A 20,497-nucleotide genomic window follows, 5' to 3' on the forward strand; every position below is an offset into this window, starting at 1 on the left:
CTTCAGCTGCTATACTTTAGCATCATGGGGGTATGAACAAAGCTGTAGAAAAAAAATTATAACACTGATTGGCCAAGTATCAGAGGGGTAGCCGTGCATAGTCTGAATCTGCAAAAGCGGCGAGGAGTCCTGTGGCACCTTATAGACTAACTGAAGTGTAGGAGCATAAGCTTTCGTGGGCAAAGATGCATGCATCTGACGAAGTGGGTCTTTGCCCACGAAAGCTTATGCTCCTACACTTCAGTTAGTCTATAAGGTGCCACAGGACTCCTCGCCGCTTTTACTGATTGGCCAGGCATAGTGAATAAGGTCAAATCAGGTCACTGAAGCTGCTTTAGGTTGGAATTGGAATAGAACATGCTTTAACATAGCTTGATACTCCTCAAGCCCTGTGATGATCTGGGTTGGTTTAAAAAAGAATTGTGTTTTAAACCTTGCATAAACTATAAATCATGATTGTTTGCCTTGTGTAGGCCAGTCAATGACCCAGCCATATTTATGCCTAGATTTTCAAAGGTTTTGTTTACAATAGTGAATTGCCCAGGACACAACATTGGTGGACAATCACTGCACACTTACAAACCCCTAGTGTAGACAAGCAAAGTGACTATAAGCTACAATCTGCACTGGTGCAGTTTTACTCCAGTTGCAAGTAAAGGTGAATTGAACCAGTGCATCTCACGAGGGGCTTTCAGTGAGGTAGCTGCCTCAATACAAAAAGCTGAAATTCTTAGTTTGGACACGGGCTAAGTCACTAATTACCATGGTAAGCAGATGAAACATGACATTTAGCAGACTGTTTTGGATCATCTTCCCCTGTCCTTATGTGAAATAAAGTAGTAGGAGTATTTTGAAACAAATCCTTGATGTACTCACCATATGCAAGGCTGCTGCTGGTGAGCAGCTGCTGGCTGTCAGCATACTTCATAACAGCAATAGTCTTGCTGGCTAGATTTCCCAGAGCATCTGCCTCTGCAGAAAGGGGGAGGAAGGAGACCACACATGTGACAATGTGCGCTGTCTGCATTAGGCGTTTATGGGAAGAAGAGCTTTTAAACAAAAGCCTGGAAGTGTGAAAACTTTCTGGGTTACATTTTTGAAAACCAGAAACTCACCTGTGTTCACTAGAAAAGGTCTGAGCAATGGGCTGGCTGAATTTGTGTGTGCAGTTACCACACTGACGTGCAAATTAGGCACACAGGTGTGTGTGTGTCTGTATTCTGATCCATAGTATAGTATCCCCAGCATGTATAGCATGTATAGTCTCTGTTTTTTGTCATGTGCTGACCAATGGCTGCACACATCTTGGAGGATGCCTTAAATCTGTGATTGTTTTCAAGTTCCTGAAGTTCAAAATAATTCGTTCTTATCAAAAACAATTTGGTTTTTCACCTTGTTAGATGTGAAGTTGGATTGATTTATTCACTTTTTGGTCATTGACATTCTCCATCAGTCAATATTTTACAGGCTAAATAAGGCACTGGTCTAAAGCTATATCAGGTGACATGTGAGCAAATAAATATGCAAAGAGTTTGGCTTCTGGACCAAAGTAGGGTGCCCACTTTCATAGTATCTTCATCATGTTTTTTGTTTTTCGTGATTTTAGTAGCACAATAGCTAATGTAGCACAGAAACAAATAATGACGTGGTCATTAGCAGGCCCCAAAAATATATTTGGCTAAAATGATGTAATTCATTGAATTTTTGAGAGGGTTTCTTCAGAATAAAGATGTGAAGAAAATGTGGATTATTTGTTTTTTAGTTGAATTGGACTGGTTATAATACAATTTTCAAGAATACAAAGACAATATCCATTACATTTCTTTACAAATAATTGTAATTTACTCACATATATATTGTCAATTTAAAGCCACTCCCTAGAAAACATTGCTTGCTCTGAGCAAAAGAGATACTAAGCCCCAAAACAGTCATTGAAATCAGTGGAACTGCAAACTCTGTTTGAGATGCTGTTTTAGAAAATAGTTTGAGTGCTTAGATTTCAAACTTAAGGCAAGGATATAACTATGCAATGTCTGTTTAATGTATGAGGCAAGAGGTATTCTTTTTAACATATGAGCTTTATGTGGATAAAGAGAAATATCACTTTACATCCTTTGTATGGATTAGGAAATGTCTCAGAGTGGTAGCCATGTTAGTCTTTAACTTTAAAAACAATGAGTAGTCCTGTGACACATTAGAGACTAATATATATATATATATAGTATCATGAGGTTTCATGGGCAAAACCCTCTTCTTCAGATGAACTTGAATGGAGAAAAAAGAGGGGGCTATCAAAATTATAACAGAAAAAGAAGGGAGAAGAAAAATCAAATGTACCTGTCAATAATAGTGCAGGTGCTAATGAGGCTAATTGAGTAGGCTGGAAGTATCCCATACTCAGCTTTTGATGTCAATAGCTTGTTGAATGTAAGGAAAACTGGATTTATGATGGGTCATCCAGTTAGTCTTTGTTAAGCCTGCGGGAAACTGTCAAATTTGCATATGAAGGTCAATGCCTCACTCTCTTGTGAAAATCCATTGTAGAAGAATGGCTACTTTTAAATCCATAAATGAGTGCTCAGGCAGGTTAAAATGTTCCCCTACAGGTTTATGTGTGTTACCATTCCTGATATCTGACTTATGTCCATTTATCCTTTGTTATAGACTGACCAATTTGGCCAATATATGGATTAGAAAATTTCTCTTAGCTCACCCATCTCATCCATGTGTCTGACGTGCTGCTTTTCTGTTCTCCCCATGATTTCATTCTCAGTTGCATAGAGATTCCGCCTCAAAATATAAGTGGTCATTTTTCCTTTGCCTTTCACCTCAATTTCTCCCCTTTCAACTATTTCAAAGCCTTGATTGTGTAGAGCTCTGCACAATGGAAAATGTGGAACAACCTTTAGGACAAAGTCTAGGCTGGAATTTGGAGCAAGAAAGATGAATGGAATATTTTGCAGAGCAACATTTGTTGGGTTGGATGCTTTTTTTTATATAGTTCTGTTTTTGTAAACAGAACAAAGCAATCAAAGCACAAGTTAATTGTTCTAATTAGGGTTGGCCCGAAGGCTAAGTTTCTGACCATTGGTCACTTTTGCACATGTTTATCTTTACATACATGACTAGTCTCACTGACGTTTCAATGAGCAGTTATATTTCATGTGAACAGCTTCTCTAGGTTGTACTTTCACCTAGCCTTTACATAGAAGCATCAAGCTTAGACCCCTGTTCTGAAAATATGCACATGCTTAAACTTTATGCACGTGAGTATTCCCAATAAGGGTCAAACTTAGAAATTCTTCTGTAAAGACTGTTTACTCTGGGAAAGTACAGAACAAAATAGGGCTCGTTTAAATGTTACGTGACTGTTCAAACTTAATCAAGACATTTCTCAGAACACAATGGTATTCAAGCCCCAATCCTGCAATGTGTAGTGTCTAGGCAGCCTGCTACATCCCAGGACAGTGTTTCTCAACTTAAAAAAAAAAAAAAAAAGTACCCCTTTTAAATAAATAAGTAAACCAGAGCCAGGCATCCCCACCCACCCCTGCTCTAACCCAATGCAACCACCCTTTCCTCAGAACCAGGCAACCCTAGCCTCCCCCCCCCCGTTCCTGCGCCAATGCACCCACCCTTTCACCAGAGCCAGGTACCCCCAGCTCTGCCCTCCCCTGCTCTCACCCAATGCCCCTCCTCCCCCAGAGCCAGGCACCAGACTTATGGTAACCCTACCTTTGAAGTGCCCGCTCTCGCCACTCAGCCCTGCCTTGGTGGCTTGTCTGCAGGGAGCAAGTGGCCCACCAGCACCAGGCTCGCTGCGTGAGACTGTGCGCTCCCACCCCAAAGTATGGTGCCCGGGGGCAACTGCTCCTCCATCCCCCTTTCACTATGCCACTGATGCGGGTAGGGAGGAGGAGTTCTTTGGAGCAAAGCTTATTGTGCTGCTTCATCACCTTTTAGCTCCTCTCTGTAGTGCCATGGGGAAGGGGCGATGGGGATGCGTTGTACTGAGCTGCTGGCGGGGGTGAGGGTAATATGTGTCTCCAGGTTCAGCCGCCCTCCCCACTGGAGCACCCTGGGGAGGCTGCCGGAGAGGAAATTAACTAGGAGAGGTAGCCATGGAAGTCATTTTTTTTTCTCCCTGCCCAAATCTGCCCCCCAACTTGGAACTGCCCTGGGTCTTACAGGCGCCGCCACTGCAGGCACATACTTTTCCCTCCAGGTGCTAAGGCGCATGCACAGTGTGTCTGTTAGTGTCTGGGTGCGCAGTTCTAAATGTTCAATTTGACAGGCACGTGCTGCCACCCCTTCCCCAATACCCTTTGCAGGGCAAAATCCTGAACATTTTTCTCCAAATTTCACTTGTGTTGAGGTACCCCCCAGACTTCTCTCGCATACACATACCACTGGTTGAGAAACACTGCCCCAGGAAACCACACCTGACTTCCACCTATGGTTAGCAGCCCACCCATCCATTGCCTATCCATCAATGATTGAGACCTAACCAATTTGTCTTCAGTTGCATCTTTGGCAATGGTGGGCAAAGTTCCCTGTAAACAAAATGTACAATTAAATACAGAAAAGTGACATTGAAAAAAATGAGAGGTTCCATGCTTATGGCTCAAAATCAACTGTGCTCACTTCACAAGTAAGTATCTTTTCTCAGTGCAAGTCCTGCGAACACAGTCTGGTCTGTAAAGTTAGCAAGTGAGTTCTTGAGAATATACTTTATATGGATCAGTTCTGTTTAGTTAAGACAATGTAATTTGTATAAAGTTTCATTTCTAGTTATAACTGGTCTTTATAGTAATTATTGGCAGGATGAAATGTTTTCAGTCTTTAAAATTCAGAATGTTCATCATGAGAGTTTCCAATGTTCTATATTGAATTAGAAGTCCCGCACAAACTTGTATCAGGAATGCAGAGTTAAACATTCCCCTGTGATGCTGAGCTCCCAAACTTGAGTTATTTTGTCCTGGATGTTTAGCCTATTTGATAGCATCTTTCTTTTGTTACATAAAAATAAGCAAATGTCTTCAACCCACAAATTGTTGTTGATTTCTTGTTGGATTGCATATGAAGTTGTAAAAGATTGATACACAAAAATTCTGATGGCCATGGAGAAGAGTAGCCTGAATTGTTATAGTCTATAAAAACATATTTTGTGTGTCCACCCAGTCCTGCAGCTTTTAATCTGGCAGAACTGCCATCAAATACAACAGGAGTTTAGCAATGCAACAGGGAAGTTTAGCAACAGGGAAGCAACGCAAGGTAGGATAATTTATTATTTTGGGGCAGGAAGTGTTGCCGTGTTAAGACATTATTTGTGTAAGTTACTTATTGCTCTGAGGGGCAGTGTGGTTACAGAAGCTCCTAGCTGGGGACCTCATTTTTTTGACCCTGTCATTGCAGAGCTGTGCCTGTGTGCCACAATCAAACCCTATTGGTGCAAAGTGATTGTAAATAGGCACTTGATGTGGATATTGCTTGAGCAGGAGCATGTTTGAGTCACAGTTTAGGCACTCAGATTTAAAGTGTATCCCTCTTAGTGAATTGTTTTGAGACTATTAGCATTGCAAGTGTGAAAGTGAAACTTTATCATTCATGTTTCCAGATAGATAAGAACTGTGAACTAAGTGGAGTTTGTGCTCTGTGCCTACATTGGCTGTCATCCAAGAAGGAAACTGTTTGTTGCTAATGCTGGCAGGGATGGGGAACCTTTTGGGGGTCAGGAGCTACTGATCCACAGAAAAATCAGCCACACAAGTGAAAAGCAAAAAACAAAAATCAAAACCTTCACTGACATGCCCCTTACTAAGAAGCAGAAAGACACACCCCACATTCCTCTCACACACCAGACCCTGGGGGAGTGGACAGCCTAGTAGATTTTGTGTGCTCCAGCCCTGCAGAGTGCCAGCGTGGGCTCCCCAATGCTGAGGGGTCCCCTGAGCCTTGGTGGCCAGATCCAGGCAAGCCAGGGGCTGCTTCCGGCCCTTGGGCCTTAGGCTCCCCACCCCTGTAAGCAGAAGAGAATGAGGAAAAGACCTCTGGGCTGTTTTGGATCTCATTATTATTTACTCTTTTGACACTACCTGAATGCTGTTGGGCTGAGATGGATTTTATTAGGAAGTCCGTGACTTTCCATCCGAGAAGCTGTGTTGACAGTATCTCCAAACAAGCAATATCTGGGCATCTTCTCACCAACCACTCCCGCCAAAACTGGTCCTGTGTGAATCCCAACTCTGATCTGTCAATATAAACCCAACATGGCATTTTGAAAATTGTATTGGCTGTTCAATGTGATCATCAGCAAGATGTCAGCCACCCATCCCCATCCACCACTCCATGGGCTAGTACTGAGCAGTTTCTTCCCTGTTCTGGTAACTAAGTTGCAGCTTGGGTTCTAGAAAGACCACCAAAGACAACACGTAGTATATTTTGGAAACTCTGCTTTTTTGAGGTTCAGCAAGTTTTAAAAATTGTCTTACAAGTTTCCAGAAAATGGGGCTGATGTTACAATTCAGCAAACAATGAAATGGAAGGATGAGTGGCTGCATCTTCTGGTGTTCTCAGTATATCACACTTCTATTTCTGGCCCTGCCAGCTTGCACGGATAGCGGGAACACATTCCTCCCAGGGAAGAAGTGTGCACAACTGCTGTTGATTTCAGTGGAAAATTGGCATCTCTTCACACTAGAACTAATCTATGTCTTTCATCTTACTAAATAAAATGTGAATGTGCCATGTGGCCATTAAACTGATACTATTGCCATTAATATCATATTGATAATATATTCATAGGGATATAACCAGAAATTAAAGTAAAAGGTGTAGTTTCTTCAGAACATTTGTGATCTGTAAAACCAGAAACAAGAAAGCAAACCTGAGCACTCTTGCTCCAGAGAAGAGATGCACAAAGCTCAGGTAGGGTGAAATTCATCCCATGCAAAAGGCTAGATTTCACCTCTGGCCAGTAGCCCATTGATTGCCCAATGGAAGTTACATCAGTGTCACAGAATAAACCGTACCTCTATGCCTATGACGTTTATAATTCATTCTACCCAAACTTAGCTTTGTGCTCTGTAAGCTGGTATTATCTCATTGCTTTACCATAAATTATTGCCATAAAATACAAATGAAAGCTGGTTATAGAAGATACCCTGCAATGTTCTCTCTACAACACTATTCCCACCTCTGGATTAGGTAGTGGTCTTTTTTGTAGAAATTCACACTGCATTTTTATAGTTGTGCCATAAAGATTTATAAAATGGCTTATACTGTCTCAACTAACAGGGAAAAGAGCCATACCTCTGCTCTCTGTTAAGCAGCTCATACAGAGGAGAGGAAAGATTGGAATAAATCAGGGTCAGCTACTTTTGTTCTTGTTCAGGAGCCATTAACTGACTTGCTAATTACATACAGACACAGACGCCAATAAAGATACAGCAGATCCCAATGGACTTGCTCCTGCAAGCTGATAAATGCTCTTAAATGTTTTCCTAGATTCTAGATTAGTGCTCAACACCAGTGTTCCCACTAATTTTTTCCATCTACATGTAGAATAAATTTTGTTATGTGCACTGAGGCATGTGTGAATGTGCATCACCAGGAGGAACTCAGGCTTGCTGACTGGTCATTCTGCTAATTAGCTGGGCAAGACATGAATCCTGGGTGGCCACCCAAGCACTCAGCTTACAGAGAACACTGGTCAACACCATGCAGAACTGAGGCCTACAGCCCAAATTCAACAAAGTACATAAATTTATTATTACCATGTATTGTTCGTATTAATAGCACTTCAGAGTCCCACTCTCAGACCAGGACCCTGCTGAGCCAGACACTGTCAAACACAGTGTAGGTCTTATATTCTTTCTTAAAGCTACTCATACACGTAGAGTGTGATTCAGCCAAACACATAAGTGAAGTACTTTGTATCAGAGTTCACCTGTTTCGTACCTGAATAGGTTCTCCAGTGATTGGGTTCATCACCTCTCGGGCAGCAGTTCTCATACCCAATGCAAAATTGGCCACTCTTTTGGCATGATTGGTAGTAGGCACTGGGACCCCTCCAACTACCATGTATGCATCACCTATTGTTTCAACCTGAGAAACAGGAAAATATGTCTTTAAGGACTTCATTCAAAGCCCATTGAAATCAATAGACTCCTGTTAACCTCACTGGGCTTTATGGCAAAATGTCCTATACTGTAAGGTGAAGAGTGCCTTACACTCACATTGTAGTAACTAGGGGTTGAATTTATCCATCATGTCACAGAACGGGGATGAATATAGGGCCTAGCTCTAGATGAAATATTTTTATTAGTTTTATATACTTTGTAAATGCTCCAGAGACAAACTCTGAGTTCCGGAATCTTCACAGTGGGAAAAATAGGGATGATCCTCCCCAAAATTTTCATCTCAGAAGTTTGAAAATAAGTCAAGTTGTGAGGTATGATAATAGCCATTCTTCTCCATTTTAGCTCCTCTTTGGCATTACGAATGGGTGGGGGAGGAGTGCCATAGAGAAAAGCACTGTTTAAAAAGAACACAAGCAATAGAAGCACTTACTTTATAAACATCATGGACACTGGTTAATCGATCAAACTTTGAATACATTGAATTCAGCATGTGAACGATTTGGATAGGCTCACAGGCTGAGCAGATATTTGTGAATGTCACTATATCACTGAAGAGTATCGTGCAGGAATTAAATTCCCCTGAGGGAGAAATCAGATATGAGATGCATAGTTCTTTAGAAAAGCATCTATTGTTATTTGACTACATCAGTAATAAAAGTTGACAGTAGATTTCTGTAAACTGCCAAACAAAACCCTATTGACTAGTTTGAGACAAAGTACATGGAAGTCATCAGAAAAACTCCAATTGACTTCAGATCAGGCCTACGACGCAGAACTTAAGATGCTCAAATGGCATTGAATTTCCATGCGATGTGGGCACCTGACTTGGGTAGATTTCACTGAAATCACATCTGGAATATTTTCATATTTAAAGTATACTGTCATAGCTGGCCACATTTTGACAATATCTTATATCTGTTTGCAACATTCTTCTAATCTCTAAGGCTACATCTACACTGCAATGCTATTTCGGAATACTGAAGTATCCCAAAATAGCTATCCCACGTGTCTTCACAACAAGCCTGTTATTTCAGGCTCACTATTAGGATGTCCCTGTGAGGAGTAAGGGACATTCTATGAGGAGTAAGGGACATTTTGGAATAGCGCTTTATTTCAAAATTTGGTGCTGTATAGACAGCGCCAAACTATGAAATAAGCTATTTTGAAATAGCATCAAAATAAGATACACAATTTGCGTAGCTCAAATTGCATAGCTGATTTTGAGTTAGGGTACAGTGTAGACGCACCCTTAGATTTGTTTTTAAATAAGATTCACTGCTCCTTTTCTTATAACACACTTGTATAAAGTAATGCAAATATGCCAGTGTTTATGAATAACCTCTCCCGTTAAGAGTGCAGCAGTAGCCCTGTAATGTCTTTTATATCCATTTTTCAACGAAGAGTGTAAGTGACTCTAAATCAGATTCACAGTTTTGTGTAGTCAAGTTCTGATGCTCAGCTTTAAAGGCACAGACTAAATGTGTGCATGTAGTTGCCAGAAGTTAAGGGCTGTGTTAGGAAGCTATTTGATTTGCGTGGGCAAATATGTTTTGCTCAAACAAATGTCTGACCACCTGCTTAAGTGTTTTGTTGGATGGGGCTTATGAAATGAACCTTTCTTCTTTCAGTAATTACCAGAAATATCAAGAAAACATATACTCCACACGTGTACATCATACCATCGCATGAAACCAGCCCTGCTATTGATTGGTGGCAGAGTATTCACCCTTTAAGAACTGTACAATTTTATCTCTATTGCAAAATAATGGAAGTGGTCATATCACCTGCATCATCTTCTTCAATGACAAGGGAAGGGGATGCCCATAGAACACTCTAATTATAAAAGGCTACTGAAAAGTTAAGGCCAGCCATTCTAGTTGAACCTGAAGTATTGAATGATAGTGAAATTCCTCTACCTGCTTCCACCTTTTTTCCCTCTTTGAGCAGATTGGCTACATGTTTCGGCAGCATGGCATACAGTAAGATTTCTGTTTTCTTCTTTTCAGCCTCCAAGTTCTTTGAAAGGATCCTGAGCTCTTCCTTCTTTCGCTCTAGCTGGTTGGACAGCTCCATCTCGGCCAGACGCTGCTGGTTCAGGAGAATGAGGTCCCTTGTTGTGTCATGTTGTGCCATGTCGGAAATGTGCATTTTTCTTTCCTCCAACTCCTCTAAACTGCGGAGCTTTGGTGAACACAGGTACATCATGCACTGTAGGGATTCCATCCAGATCATTTGACCTTTAAATATAAAGGCATGTGTCAGTGCCAACACACTTGGACTTACTACCCTACATATTCCCTGCCTGGATGCTTTTCCAATCACCACATGAATCTATGATAAAAGTTAACAAACAATTCATCTACATTAAATAGTATTACTTTCCACAACACACTGGGACAGTTTGGGGGAAATCCTAAAATAACTGGCACTTTTATACATCAACATAAGAGGCTGCTTGCACAGTATGTGTGTGTGGACTATTCAATGGTTGAGCATGATGCAAAAAGAAACAAAAGAATATACCCCCAAAATACTCTAATTATTGTGACCTTTAGCTGAGTGGTTCATGAGCCATGGACTGTGGAACACTAGTGGTTTGCACAGCACCAGCTGGTGATCCATGGAGGGCAGGCTTGTGACATGGATCTTTTTTTTTTTTTTTTTGCCAGTGATTTTTTACAGGTGTCCAGGATCTTCATGGAAATATGAGCCTCAGTGCCAGTATACATTTCTAGAAACAAGGAGCCACCCTAGCTGTAAATAAGCATTAGAGGCAAGATTTTCAAAAATCTCACTCTCTGTGGTAAAACTCCCATTGATTTCAGTGGGAGTAGAGTTAAGCCAGTGCTCAGTGGTTACAAAAGTCCTAGCCTTGCATATTGCCTTAGAAATGTCACACAACTGTGACTGGGAGATTGATTAGGATACTCAGTGAGCCTCAAGCTTGTTCCACTTTATGACCAGTTTGGTAAGCCATGCTGTCTAGTAATTAGTTGAAGGACAATTCACCCAATTTTTCTAAAGTAAAATTATAGTTCAGAAAATTCAACCTCCGAGTTTTTCAGTTGCTCCTCTCTGCCAGGGTATCCCCCCATTAACTAGGTGTCACATTACTGGAATTTGAGGGAAGCAGCCAGATCGCTGCTGCACCCCTACATGAGGGTGTTGGCCCCAGAAAATGGTATAAAAGGGGGGCATGTGGGGTATTGAATGGGAGCTTATTGTTTGCTGATCCTGTGTACGCTATTTATGTGAGTGTATAATGTCTGTGTGTGTAGGTAGGAATCTGTAATCTGTGTGAAAGCTGAATATTTCTCTAAATGTGGTTGAGCATTGCTATGAACAGGGTGATTAGTGAGGCCCTGTGGGACAATGGCACTCGATGGGCCAAGGACACACCTAAAGCATGAGGGCGGAGACCTAAGAGCTGCCAGCAGAGAGAGGCTGAGGGCCAGGTGACTGGCTGCATACAAGAAGAGGCCAGGAAGGAGGTATAAAGAGGCCATGTGGTCGATGCCATTTTGTTCTCAGCTCAGCACTTCATCCCAGAGGCAGCATTGCAGGGATCGAAGAGCCCGGAAGACCTGTGAACCCATCCTGATGCTAGGATGTGCAACAAGAACTTTTAAACCAGCAGTTGTAACATCTCTGCTAGAGCCTGCATCGAGGACTGGGAGTTTCGATGCATGTAATGTATGATTCTTTAGCAACCTTACTCTCATGCTTTTCTTTATTGTGATAATAAACCTTTAGATATAGATTCTAAAGGATTGGCCCAGCGTGATTTGTGGGTAAGATCCAGAGGGTAAATTGACCAGGGATCTGTGACTGGTTTCTTGGAACTGGACAGGACTTGTTCGGGGTAGGTGGGATTGGGTGCTAGGACCCCCCACCTGTGTATGAGGCCCAGGGCCATCTGGGGCACGGATATTGCTGGGGTGTCAGAGGGGTTTTGCTCGTGAGGCTTCAGGCAGGCAGCTGAAGTGCTCTGTGAGACTGGTTTGTGGCCTTTTTGGAGAGGTCACCAGTCTGGGGGCTGTAAGGAGCCCCGGATTTGAGCAATTTGCCCTGAGCGGATGCCCTCAGCTGTGCCCAGATACGGCCCGGTCTGTCACACTAGGCAGCAGTAAAAAGCAGACATTAGTTAGTACCTCGGAGTTTCAGCATGGGTTGGTTTCTCCAGGAGTTGGGCAACATTTCTCTATGTACTTTGAGGACAAATTGACTGTTGATAAATTTCCTTATGGTGAAAATGGTGAAGGTAACTTTTGGATGGATGACACTGAAGTATTTATCTACTCTGCTCCCTGGTCGTCGTAGTCCTGGCACAAACTTTTGAATGTTCACACCCGCCTGCTTGATTCTTAGCTAAGGACAGTAAGGAAAATCATAAACCTGAGTTAGAATTAAAAACACCTTCAAAATAAAGGAATGTCATGCTACAATACATCTGTTTGAGGGTGTGGAAGGGAGAGGGTAATTTAAAACCTGTTTAATTTTGGATTGAATAAACATGTGTCCAGCTTCTCATTAGTCTGAGACCATGGGCTACTGCTTTGATAGCTCAAGAAAGTGTATTCAGGGTAGCATTGGGGATCAGACATTTAGGCTATGTCTACACTGCAGGCTTCTTGCACAAGAATGGCCGTTCTTGTGCAAAAACTTGCAGAGCGTCCACATTACAAGCCTGTTCTTGCGCAAGAAAGTTTACAGTAAATCTGTCAGAAGAGAGGGCTTTTTGCGCAAGAGTTATTCCTCTCCCCATGAGGAATAAGTCTCTTTGCACAAGAGTTCTTGCACAAAAAGGCTAGTGTGGACGGGAACATCAGAGCTTTCTTGTGCAAGAGAGCGTCCACACTCCTATGGATATTCTTGCACAAAAGCACATGGCAGTGTGGACATGCTCTTGCACAAGAACTTTTTGCGGAAGATCTCTTCTGCAAAAAGTTCTTGCACAAGAAGCCTGCAGTGTAGACATAGCCTTAGAATCCAAGCTTCTAGCATGCATCTGTGGATAAATGAAAAAGCCAACCCCACCCTTCTAGCCCTCCCCAAAAGAAACTAACTTTGAGAGTTCAAGGAGGGGAGAGAGATATAGCCATAGTCTGGCAGGACTCAAGGTGAGGGGGTCAGCTCAAAAAATGTGAAGTTCTAGCATTTCCACAGCTCCTGGGGATAGGACAAAGGCTATAGATCTGGGCCTACAAATGAGTTTGGATTGCTCGCAATGGAACCTGTGAAATCCCACTGATTTTAGTGGTGTAAAATGATGTAACTAAAGCAGTATTTAGCCCAGTTTAAGTAGTACTTCTTGCACAGTTACCGGGGAGGCAGGCAGCAACAGCACAGCTGAGCGCACCACAGAGATTTAGGATTAATAGTGGCTACCAGACACACAGACCTGAAGTACCATCGCCCAATGGGAATGCTAAGATAGCAGGTACTTATCAATTCTAATTTCTGTTATGCACCTGCAAATATCAAGACAAAATGTGATGTTCCTTCATTTCCAACATAAGTCATGAGACAGAACAATTAAGGCCAGATCCTCTGCTGCTGTATATCAGTCTAGCTCCAGCTTCTATGAAATTCATGGCAGCCGAGAATCCAGCTCTTAGATTGTTTTCTGTGCCATAACATCTTTAACTACAAGCTTCAGATCATGGAAGTTGTCTTACTTCTTCATCAAACACGATGTGGAAAGGAAAAGCATTGCAGAATGTTCTCTCTTCCACCCAAAGCCTCCCTGGATAAACTGGGACAAAAGCAAGTGACAAGTTCCCTGGAAAAAACAAACAAACAAAAATTCCATAAGGAATAAGAGGCAGATTTTCAAAGGCACTAATGGAATCAGGGCACCAAAATTCCATGGAATTTTAACAGGAGTTGGGATCATAAATGTCCTTTCTGCCTTTGGAAATCTCCCCCTCAGAGGCAGTGCTTACATTGTAATGAGAGGTGGTGGGGATCAAGCAGTTTTCTTACATTCATAACTGACACAACAATCCCATGAGGGCCAGATCCATGACCTGTCAAGTCTAGAGGAGCTGAAGCTCAACCCTGGTACAAGTTCTGTTCATCATTTACTGCAGTATCCTTGGTGAAAAATGCATCTTTACTTTTCATGAAAAACTTTGACAAAAACCTACTTTTAGTTTTCATCAGTTTATTGTGGATTTTTTTCTAACAAAAACAAAGAATATGTGTATTTTCACAATCTTTTTGATCAAAAAGCCATTTTTTCATAAAAAGGTCAATGATCTTTTGACCACCTCTAATCTATTTTTATATGAAGAGAAGTGCAATCTAATGATGACATTTTTAATATCACTTGAAATAGGCTAATCTGCATTACTTAGTCCCTGTGACTATAAGCAGAAACCTAACCTTGTCCCTTGCAGCTGCAGAGACCTTGGCAACAGTCTTACCACAGGTGCTCCAGGCAAAAAACAAAAAAGCATCTGTACCGTGAAGAGAAAGAGACATTCTGAGAAAAAGCAAGTCCTGGCATCTAGGCAGAAAGGCCCTCAAAGGTACTTACACTTAATACCCATTGATAACAGTGGAAATTAGGAATCTAACTATCTTGCAAACTGTAGGCCAAACTGTCTGGTGTGCTCTGTTTTCTTTGACTAAAAACGTAAGAACTCTCTCTGGAGCAGGAGAGCTGTGTGTCTAAGTGTGTTGCTTGGGCTTCTTCACTGCCTTGCAGTCACGTATATATGGCCAAATGGATTTTCATTTCCCAAATTAAAAATAAAAGGAGCTATCACACTGAAAACTCACCTCAAATCCAAGTTTCTGCCCAGCAGCCGTGTTTATGGGCCATATATTAAACACATGAAATAGAGTTTGAAGAAAATGTTGACAGAATAGGCCCTTGCCCACAGTAAGATAAGTAACTACATTTGCCATACAAAGCTGCACTGTGTAATGCTACAGGCTACTTCTGTCATTTTTGATACATTTTTCCCATAACAAACCTTTTGGATAGCACAGAGAATCATTGTCAACAGTGCGTTTGGCCGGCTGGTAGCAACAGTAACTGGATGGGGTGCTTATGATCCTGTAGGTGACGTGTGAATAATGGCTTGTTTTTCTAGTTGTTGGTAGAAGAGCTCAAATTGTAACCACACAGCTTCTCCCAAACAAGTATAACCACAGCATAGCCGGGAATGGGGGGAGGGAGGAGGAAAAGGAAGGTGGAAGAAGCAGGTTAGCATGTTAGTCTTTCCCCTCTTCAAATCCTGACTTGGTTTATAAAGGAGAACAAGATGGGTAGTTTCATCCTGGTTACCAGCTATGCACATTTTAAAAACTGCTACACAGTTAGCTGGCTTGACTTATGAGAGCAGCTAGACTAGAGCATCAGTGTATCTCAGCCCAGAAGAGAAGTGCACTGGCAGAGTGGTATATGCAGAGCAAGCACAGCCCTTACCCATGTTATGCCTGGCTAAAGCTGTATTACTGTCTCTCTGCCATACTCATTAAATTAATTCACAATGCTTTCATTCTATATGAATTTGGACATGCTGGCAAGTGCCCTATTCACGGTCCTCAAGAATGCAGTCCACAGAAAGGGTACAGCATGGTCAACAAAAAAATAATCTACTCCAGTGTTTCTCAATCCTTAGAGGTATTCGAGAGAAGTCTGAGGTGAGAGGGTATGTCAACACAACTGAAATTTGGAGAAAACTGAATTTTTGTTTTAAGTTTTACAGCATTTTATTTTGGTACTTTTTACACCCAAAAATTTAATCGCCTGCCCAGCTAGGATTAAGTTGTTTAAACAAATGTGTTGCAAGAGTAGAAAAAAAATTGTGTGTCTGAAAACTATAAGTACTGGGGGTACTTAGACATTTTTTTAAAGGGGTGCTTTATAAAAAAAGGCTGAGAAACACTGATCTACACAACAATATCTCAAAGCGGACCGCCTGGAACCACTGCTAAACTGGGAAGAGAATTAATTCTTCTTGCTCGTTCCAGTCCTTGGCTTCTCTTCAGAGTCTGCCTGCAAGGTTGTGCTGGTGGTGGTGTGATGTGGCCATTTCCACTGGGAAGATAGTCTGGGATCCAGGCTTGTCACGTTGGCCACAAAAACACCTGTGAGTAAAAGCCTTTGCTTGCTTCTATCAATCTTGTGAGTGCAGGGGTGCTGGAACAATTTGTATAATGTAGGTACAGTAAAACTCCATTGGTCTGGCATCTGACGGTCCGGCACTCCTGATGGTCTGGCACCATCAGGAACCCGGAAGTGCTCCGCAGCCGGACCATTGGAGCTGCTCTGCCTCCAGCTTCCCCTATTCAGCCGCTGCTAAAACTGACCAGCGGCTGAATCGGGGGGAAGCCAGAGGCAGAGCAGCTGGGGCGCTGCAGGGTAGGTCCCCTAGCGCTGCCCCTGGGGGCTGCGGGACCAACCCGGCAGCACCCCAGGCGTCCCCGATTCAGCCGCTGCTGAAATTGACCAGCGGCTGATTCCGGGAAGCCCGGGGCAGAGCTGCTCTGCCTTAGGCTTCCTGGAGTCAGCTCTTGGTCAATTTCAGCAGCGGCTGACTTGGGGACGCCTGGGGCAGAGAAGCTGGGGTGCTGCCGGGTTGATCCAGTAGCGCCGAGGAGCGGCGCTGCAGGACCAACCCGGCAGCACTTCAGCTGCTCTGCCCCAGGCGTCCCCAAGAGCAGCTGGGGTGCTGCCTGGTTGGTCTCGCAGCGCCAAGGGTGGGCATTACCCCGACCAACCCGGCAGCACTCCAGCTGCTTTACCCCAGGCATCTCCGATTCAGCCGCTGCTGGTCAGTTTCAGCAGCGGCTGAATCAGGGACGCTTGGGGCAGAGCCGGACTATCGGAAGGGGGGGCTATGAGGGGTCTGGGGTGGCACCCCCCCACCCAGACCCCTCATAGCTCCCCCTTCCGATAGTCCGACATATCTGATAATCCGGCACCCCCGGGTCCCAAAGGTGCCGGATTATCGGAAGATTACTGTACTGAGAACCACCACACCAAACAAACACTGTATTTAATGAAAACCACTTCAAGCCAAAGTGTGAGGTAGCCTAGTTCCAGCCTCTATGGCTGAATGGCTGGTCTCATTGCACTATAATATTTTTTAAAATAATTCTAAATGGGGAAGAAAACATCACAAAGGCCTCACAATGAGAATAGAGACTTAGGCATCAAGCTTCATCAATGGAAATGAAGAAAAGGGTCTGGAGTGAATAAAGTAATTGTAAATTATGGTCTGATCATATTTAAACAAGAAAACTTCTCACCAAGTCCAAACTCTGCTATCCCTACATAAATCAATGATATCATCTGGACTGTTTTACTGCCTACAGTATTTATATCCAACAGGCTGCCATCCTCCAGGGACGCTGTCCATTTGTCTGCACAGCTGAGCCCCATATCTCATTATGATCACTGTAACGGAGGTTAGTGCACTCACCTTTCCCAAATTTCACAACGCTTCTCACAATATCCCAATGGGATTTCTTTTCTGGGCAGCACGATAGAGTAAAATAGTTCCCCTTCGCTTTTTGAAAAGCTGTGTCTAGTGCCTTATGGAGAGCAGCAGCCAAAGAGAGGAGAATGTTTGTGTGTGAACAATTCATACAGATGGTCCATTTTAACACACTACATTAAGACAGCCTTAAGGATGAAATGTTAAGCACTTAAAAGACAGGAAATGTTAACGCTAAGCTTGCATGGATAACCTTCACTTTGCTTCATTATGCTTAGGCATGATAATGCGCTGTTTAACTATGTGATTATGTGCTCTTTCTCAAATAAAGGTTGAACCTCTCTAGTCCAGCACCCTCAGGACCTGACTGGAGAATTTGCCAAACTATGGGAAGTCAATATGGTCTAGCAGCATTACCAACACTTCCACTGGTTACTGGGCTCTTAAAAGACATTTAAGGGTAAATTAGAGCTAAATAACAGCACAGAGCATTGAGAGCCAGAACTGGTGGCTGTAAACAAACTATGGGACCATGGGAAACTTGGCCACACCCATGATAAGTGGACATCCAGCAAACCAAAATCATGCCAGATCATGGATGTTGCCGGACCAGAGAGTGTTGGACTAGAGAGGTTCATTCTGTACAGTATATTGCATAATTTTTAATTATTAAGATGTCTATAATTGATTATTCAGTCTCTGGTGCAAACTCTAACCTATGACTTATCCAGAGCTTTTAAGGCCCTTTGTGTAGACCTTATACCCTGTATGAGCATAAGAATGGTCATACTGTGTCAGACCAACAGTCCACCCAGCCCAATATCCTGTCTTCCGAGAGTGGCCAATACCAGATGCCCCAGAGGGAGAGAACACAACAGGGTAATCTTCATGTGATCCCTCTCCTGTCACCCATATCCAGACAGAGGCTAGGGACACCATTCCTACCCATCCTGGCTAATAGCCATTGATAGACCTAACCTCCAATAATCTATTTTTGAACCCTGTTAAAGTCTTGGTCTTCACCACATCCTCTGGCAAGGAGTTCCATAGGTTGACTGTGCGCTGAGTGAAGATAAACTTCCTTTTGTTTGTTTTAAACCTGCTGCCTATTAATTTCATTTGGTGATCCCTAATTCTTATATTGTAGGAATATGTGAATAACTTTTCCATTCACTTTTTCCACACCAGTCATGGTTTTATAGATCACTATCGTATGTAAACCACACCCACTTTGTCTTCATTTTATATAGCAGCAAGGTACAAGATAGAATCAGACTCACCATCCATCAATCCAGCTCTAAACTTAAAGGGAGATTGTGTGGATTGTTTTTTCTTAAAACATCTCTTGTACATTAAGAGAAGCCAGGCAAGCACAGAAAACTGTAAGTAAACCCTCATTTCCATAAATGATTTATTGCACCTCGTTATCTTTGTGGGAGTCTCCACTTTTCAGATTTGTTGTCTTTCTGGTTATTCTCTTTGGCCTTTCAGCCTTCTGCAGAACAAGAAATATCACATGCTCCTTTTTCCCAGTGTGCTCTTTTTCTTCACGTTGAGTCAGAATTTCCATTGTCACTTCACTATTGAAGAAGTCTCTGGCAACAGAACCTATGATACCTGAATCAGAAGAAATAATGGATTTATATGGTGACCTATTGGTGTTAGCTCCTTTCCCTCCAAGCCATGTGATCCTGCCTGCCCTGCCACCCCCAAGTCTCCAGGGCAATTGAGACGGGATGGGGGAACTCACAAAGTCTCCTATCCCCGCCAGGGGCACATGGCACCAGAGGGAACTGCCAGCTGTTCAGAATGGCTGGTGGTTCCCTCTCGGCATCGTGTACTCAGCTGGGTGGGAGTGAGAGACCTTGTGTGCTCGCCCACTCCATGGGGAAGCACGAAAAGTCTCCCCCCCTCCTCTCACCGGGGCACTCCCCTTCCACCTAAGGCCTCACCCTTTCCAGGGCCAGCCTGCGACCACTACCAAAATTGAAGTAGCCCCCCTCCAAAAATTATTGCCAACCTCTGTGTAAGATGCTAGTCAGATTTCTCTGTGATATTTACAGAGTACCCATCCTAGTACTAGCTTCGTACCAGATGTGTGACCCCAATTTGGATGTTATTAAGTTAACAAAGCTGCACACCCAAACTACAGGTTGAACCTCTCTAGTCCAGCACCCTCAAGACCTGACCAATGCCAAACCAGAGAGTCTGCCGAACTGTGGGAGGTCAATATTGTCTAGCAGCATTACCAACACTTCTGCTGCTTACTGGGCTTGTAGAAGACATTTAGGGGTAAATTAGAGCTAAATAACAGCACAGAACCCTGAGAGCCAGGACTGGTGAGTGTAAACAAACTTTATGGGACCGTGGGAGACTTGGTAAGTGATATCTGTCTTATTAAAATCATGCTGGACCAGAGAGTGCCGGAATAGAGTTTTCAACCTATAGTAAACACACATGCCATTTTGATTCCCGCATATGGAAACAACACTGCCCTTTAAAAACTACTGTCTCTTGAAGAGTTAGGGGCCCTAGGACGTACACACTTCACAAGATCCAGTGCCTCCTGTTGCCTAGGCGCACAAATTTCACTGTTTTAGCTAAAGAGGTGTTTCTAAATTTACCCATGCACTCTAAACTGGTTATAAACCAGTTTTAAATCAAAGTAAGTATATTCATGAAAGCATTTGCTCTGGTTTAATTCAGTTTAAAATCATGCCTTCAATTAAACCAGTGCAACTTTGCACATAGATCAAGCCTAAAGACCTTCACAACTACCTCTGGGGCCCCCATCAATTTCCCTCCATGAGAGGAAGGGAGCCCCACAGCTGCTCTGAAAAGGTATCCTGACAGGGATCTCTCAGGGAATTCTTCAGCTCATAGAACTGTCACCCCTCAAAC

The 20,497-nt window shown here is 42.9% G+C and overlaps 1 protein-coding gene across 1 annotated transcript in view; it reads right to left on the reverse strand.

Moving 5' to 3' along the window:
* Positions 1 to 754: 754 nt before the first annotated feature.
* The window catches only part of LOC102452749 (putative guanylate cyclase soluble subunit beta-2), a 32,089-nt gene continuing 12,346 nt past the window's right edge, over positions 755 to 20,497 (reverse strand). Inside the window, exons 6-15 of the mRNA XM_089777306.1 lie at positions 19,017 to 19,213; positions 14,201 to 14,324; positions 13,820 to 13,923; positions 12,293 to 12,509; positions 10,058 to 10,378; positions 8,572 to 8,720; positions 7,960 to 8,106; positions 6,096 to 6,250; positions 2,714 to 2,877; positions 755 to 972 (exon numbers count right to left, since the gene is read on the reverse strand). Coding sequence (XP_089633432.1) covers positions 755 to 972; positions 2,714 to 2,877; positions 6,096 to 6,250; positions 7,960 to 8,106; positions 8,572 to 8,720; positions 10,058 to 10,378; positions 12,293 to 12,509; positions 13,820 to 13,923; positions 14,201 to 14,324; positions 19,017 to 19,213 — 1,796 coding nt within the window. The remainder of the gene's footprint in view (positions 973 to 2,713; positions 2,878 to 6,095; positions 6,251 to 7,959; positions 8,107 to 8,571; positions 8,721 to 10,057; positions 10,379 to 12,292; positions 12,510 to 13,819; positions 13,924 to 14,200; positions 14,325 to 19,016; positions 19,214 to 20,497) is intronic.

Source organism: Pelodiscus sinensis, chromosome 1 (genome assembly GCF_052426305.1).
Source record: "Pelodiscus sinensis isolate ZL-2025 chromosome 1, ASM5242630v1, whole genome shotgun sequence".
NCBI lineage: Eukaryota > Metazoa > Chordata > Testudines > Trionychidae > Pelodiscus > Pelodiscus sinensis.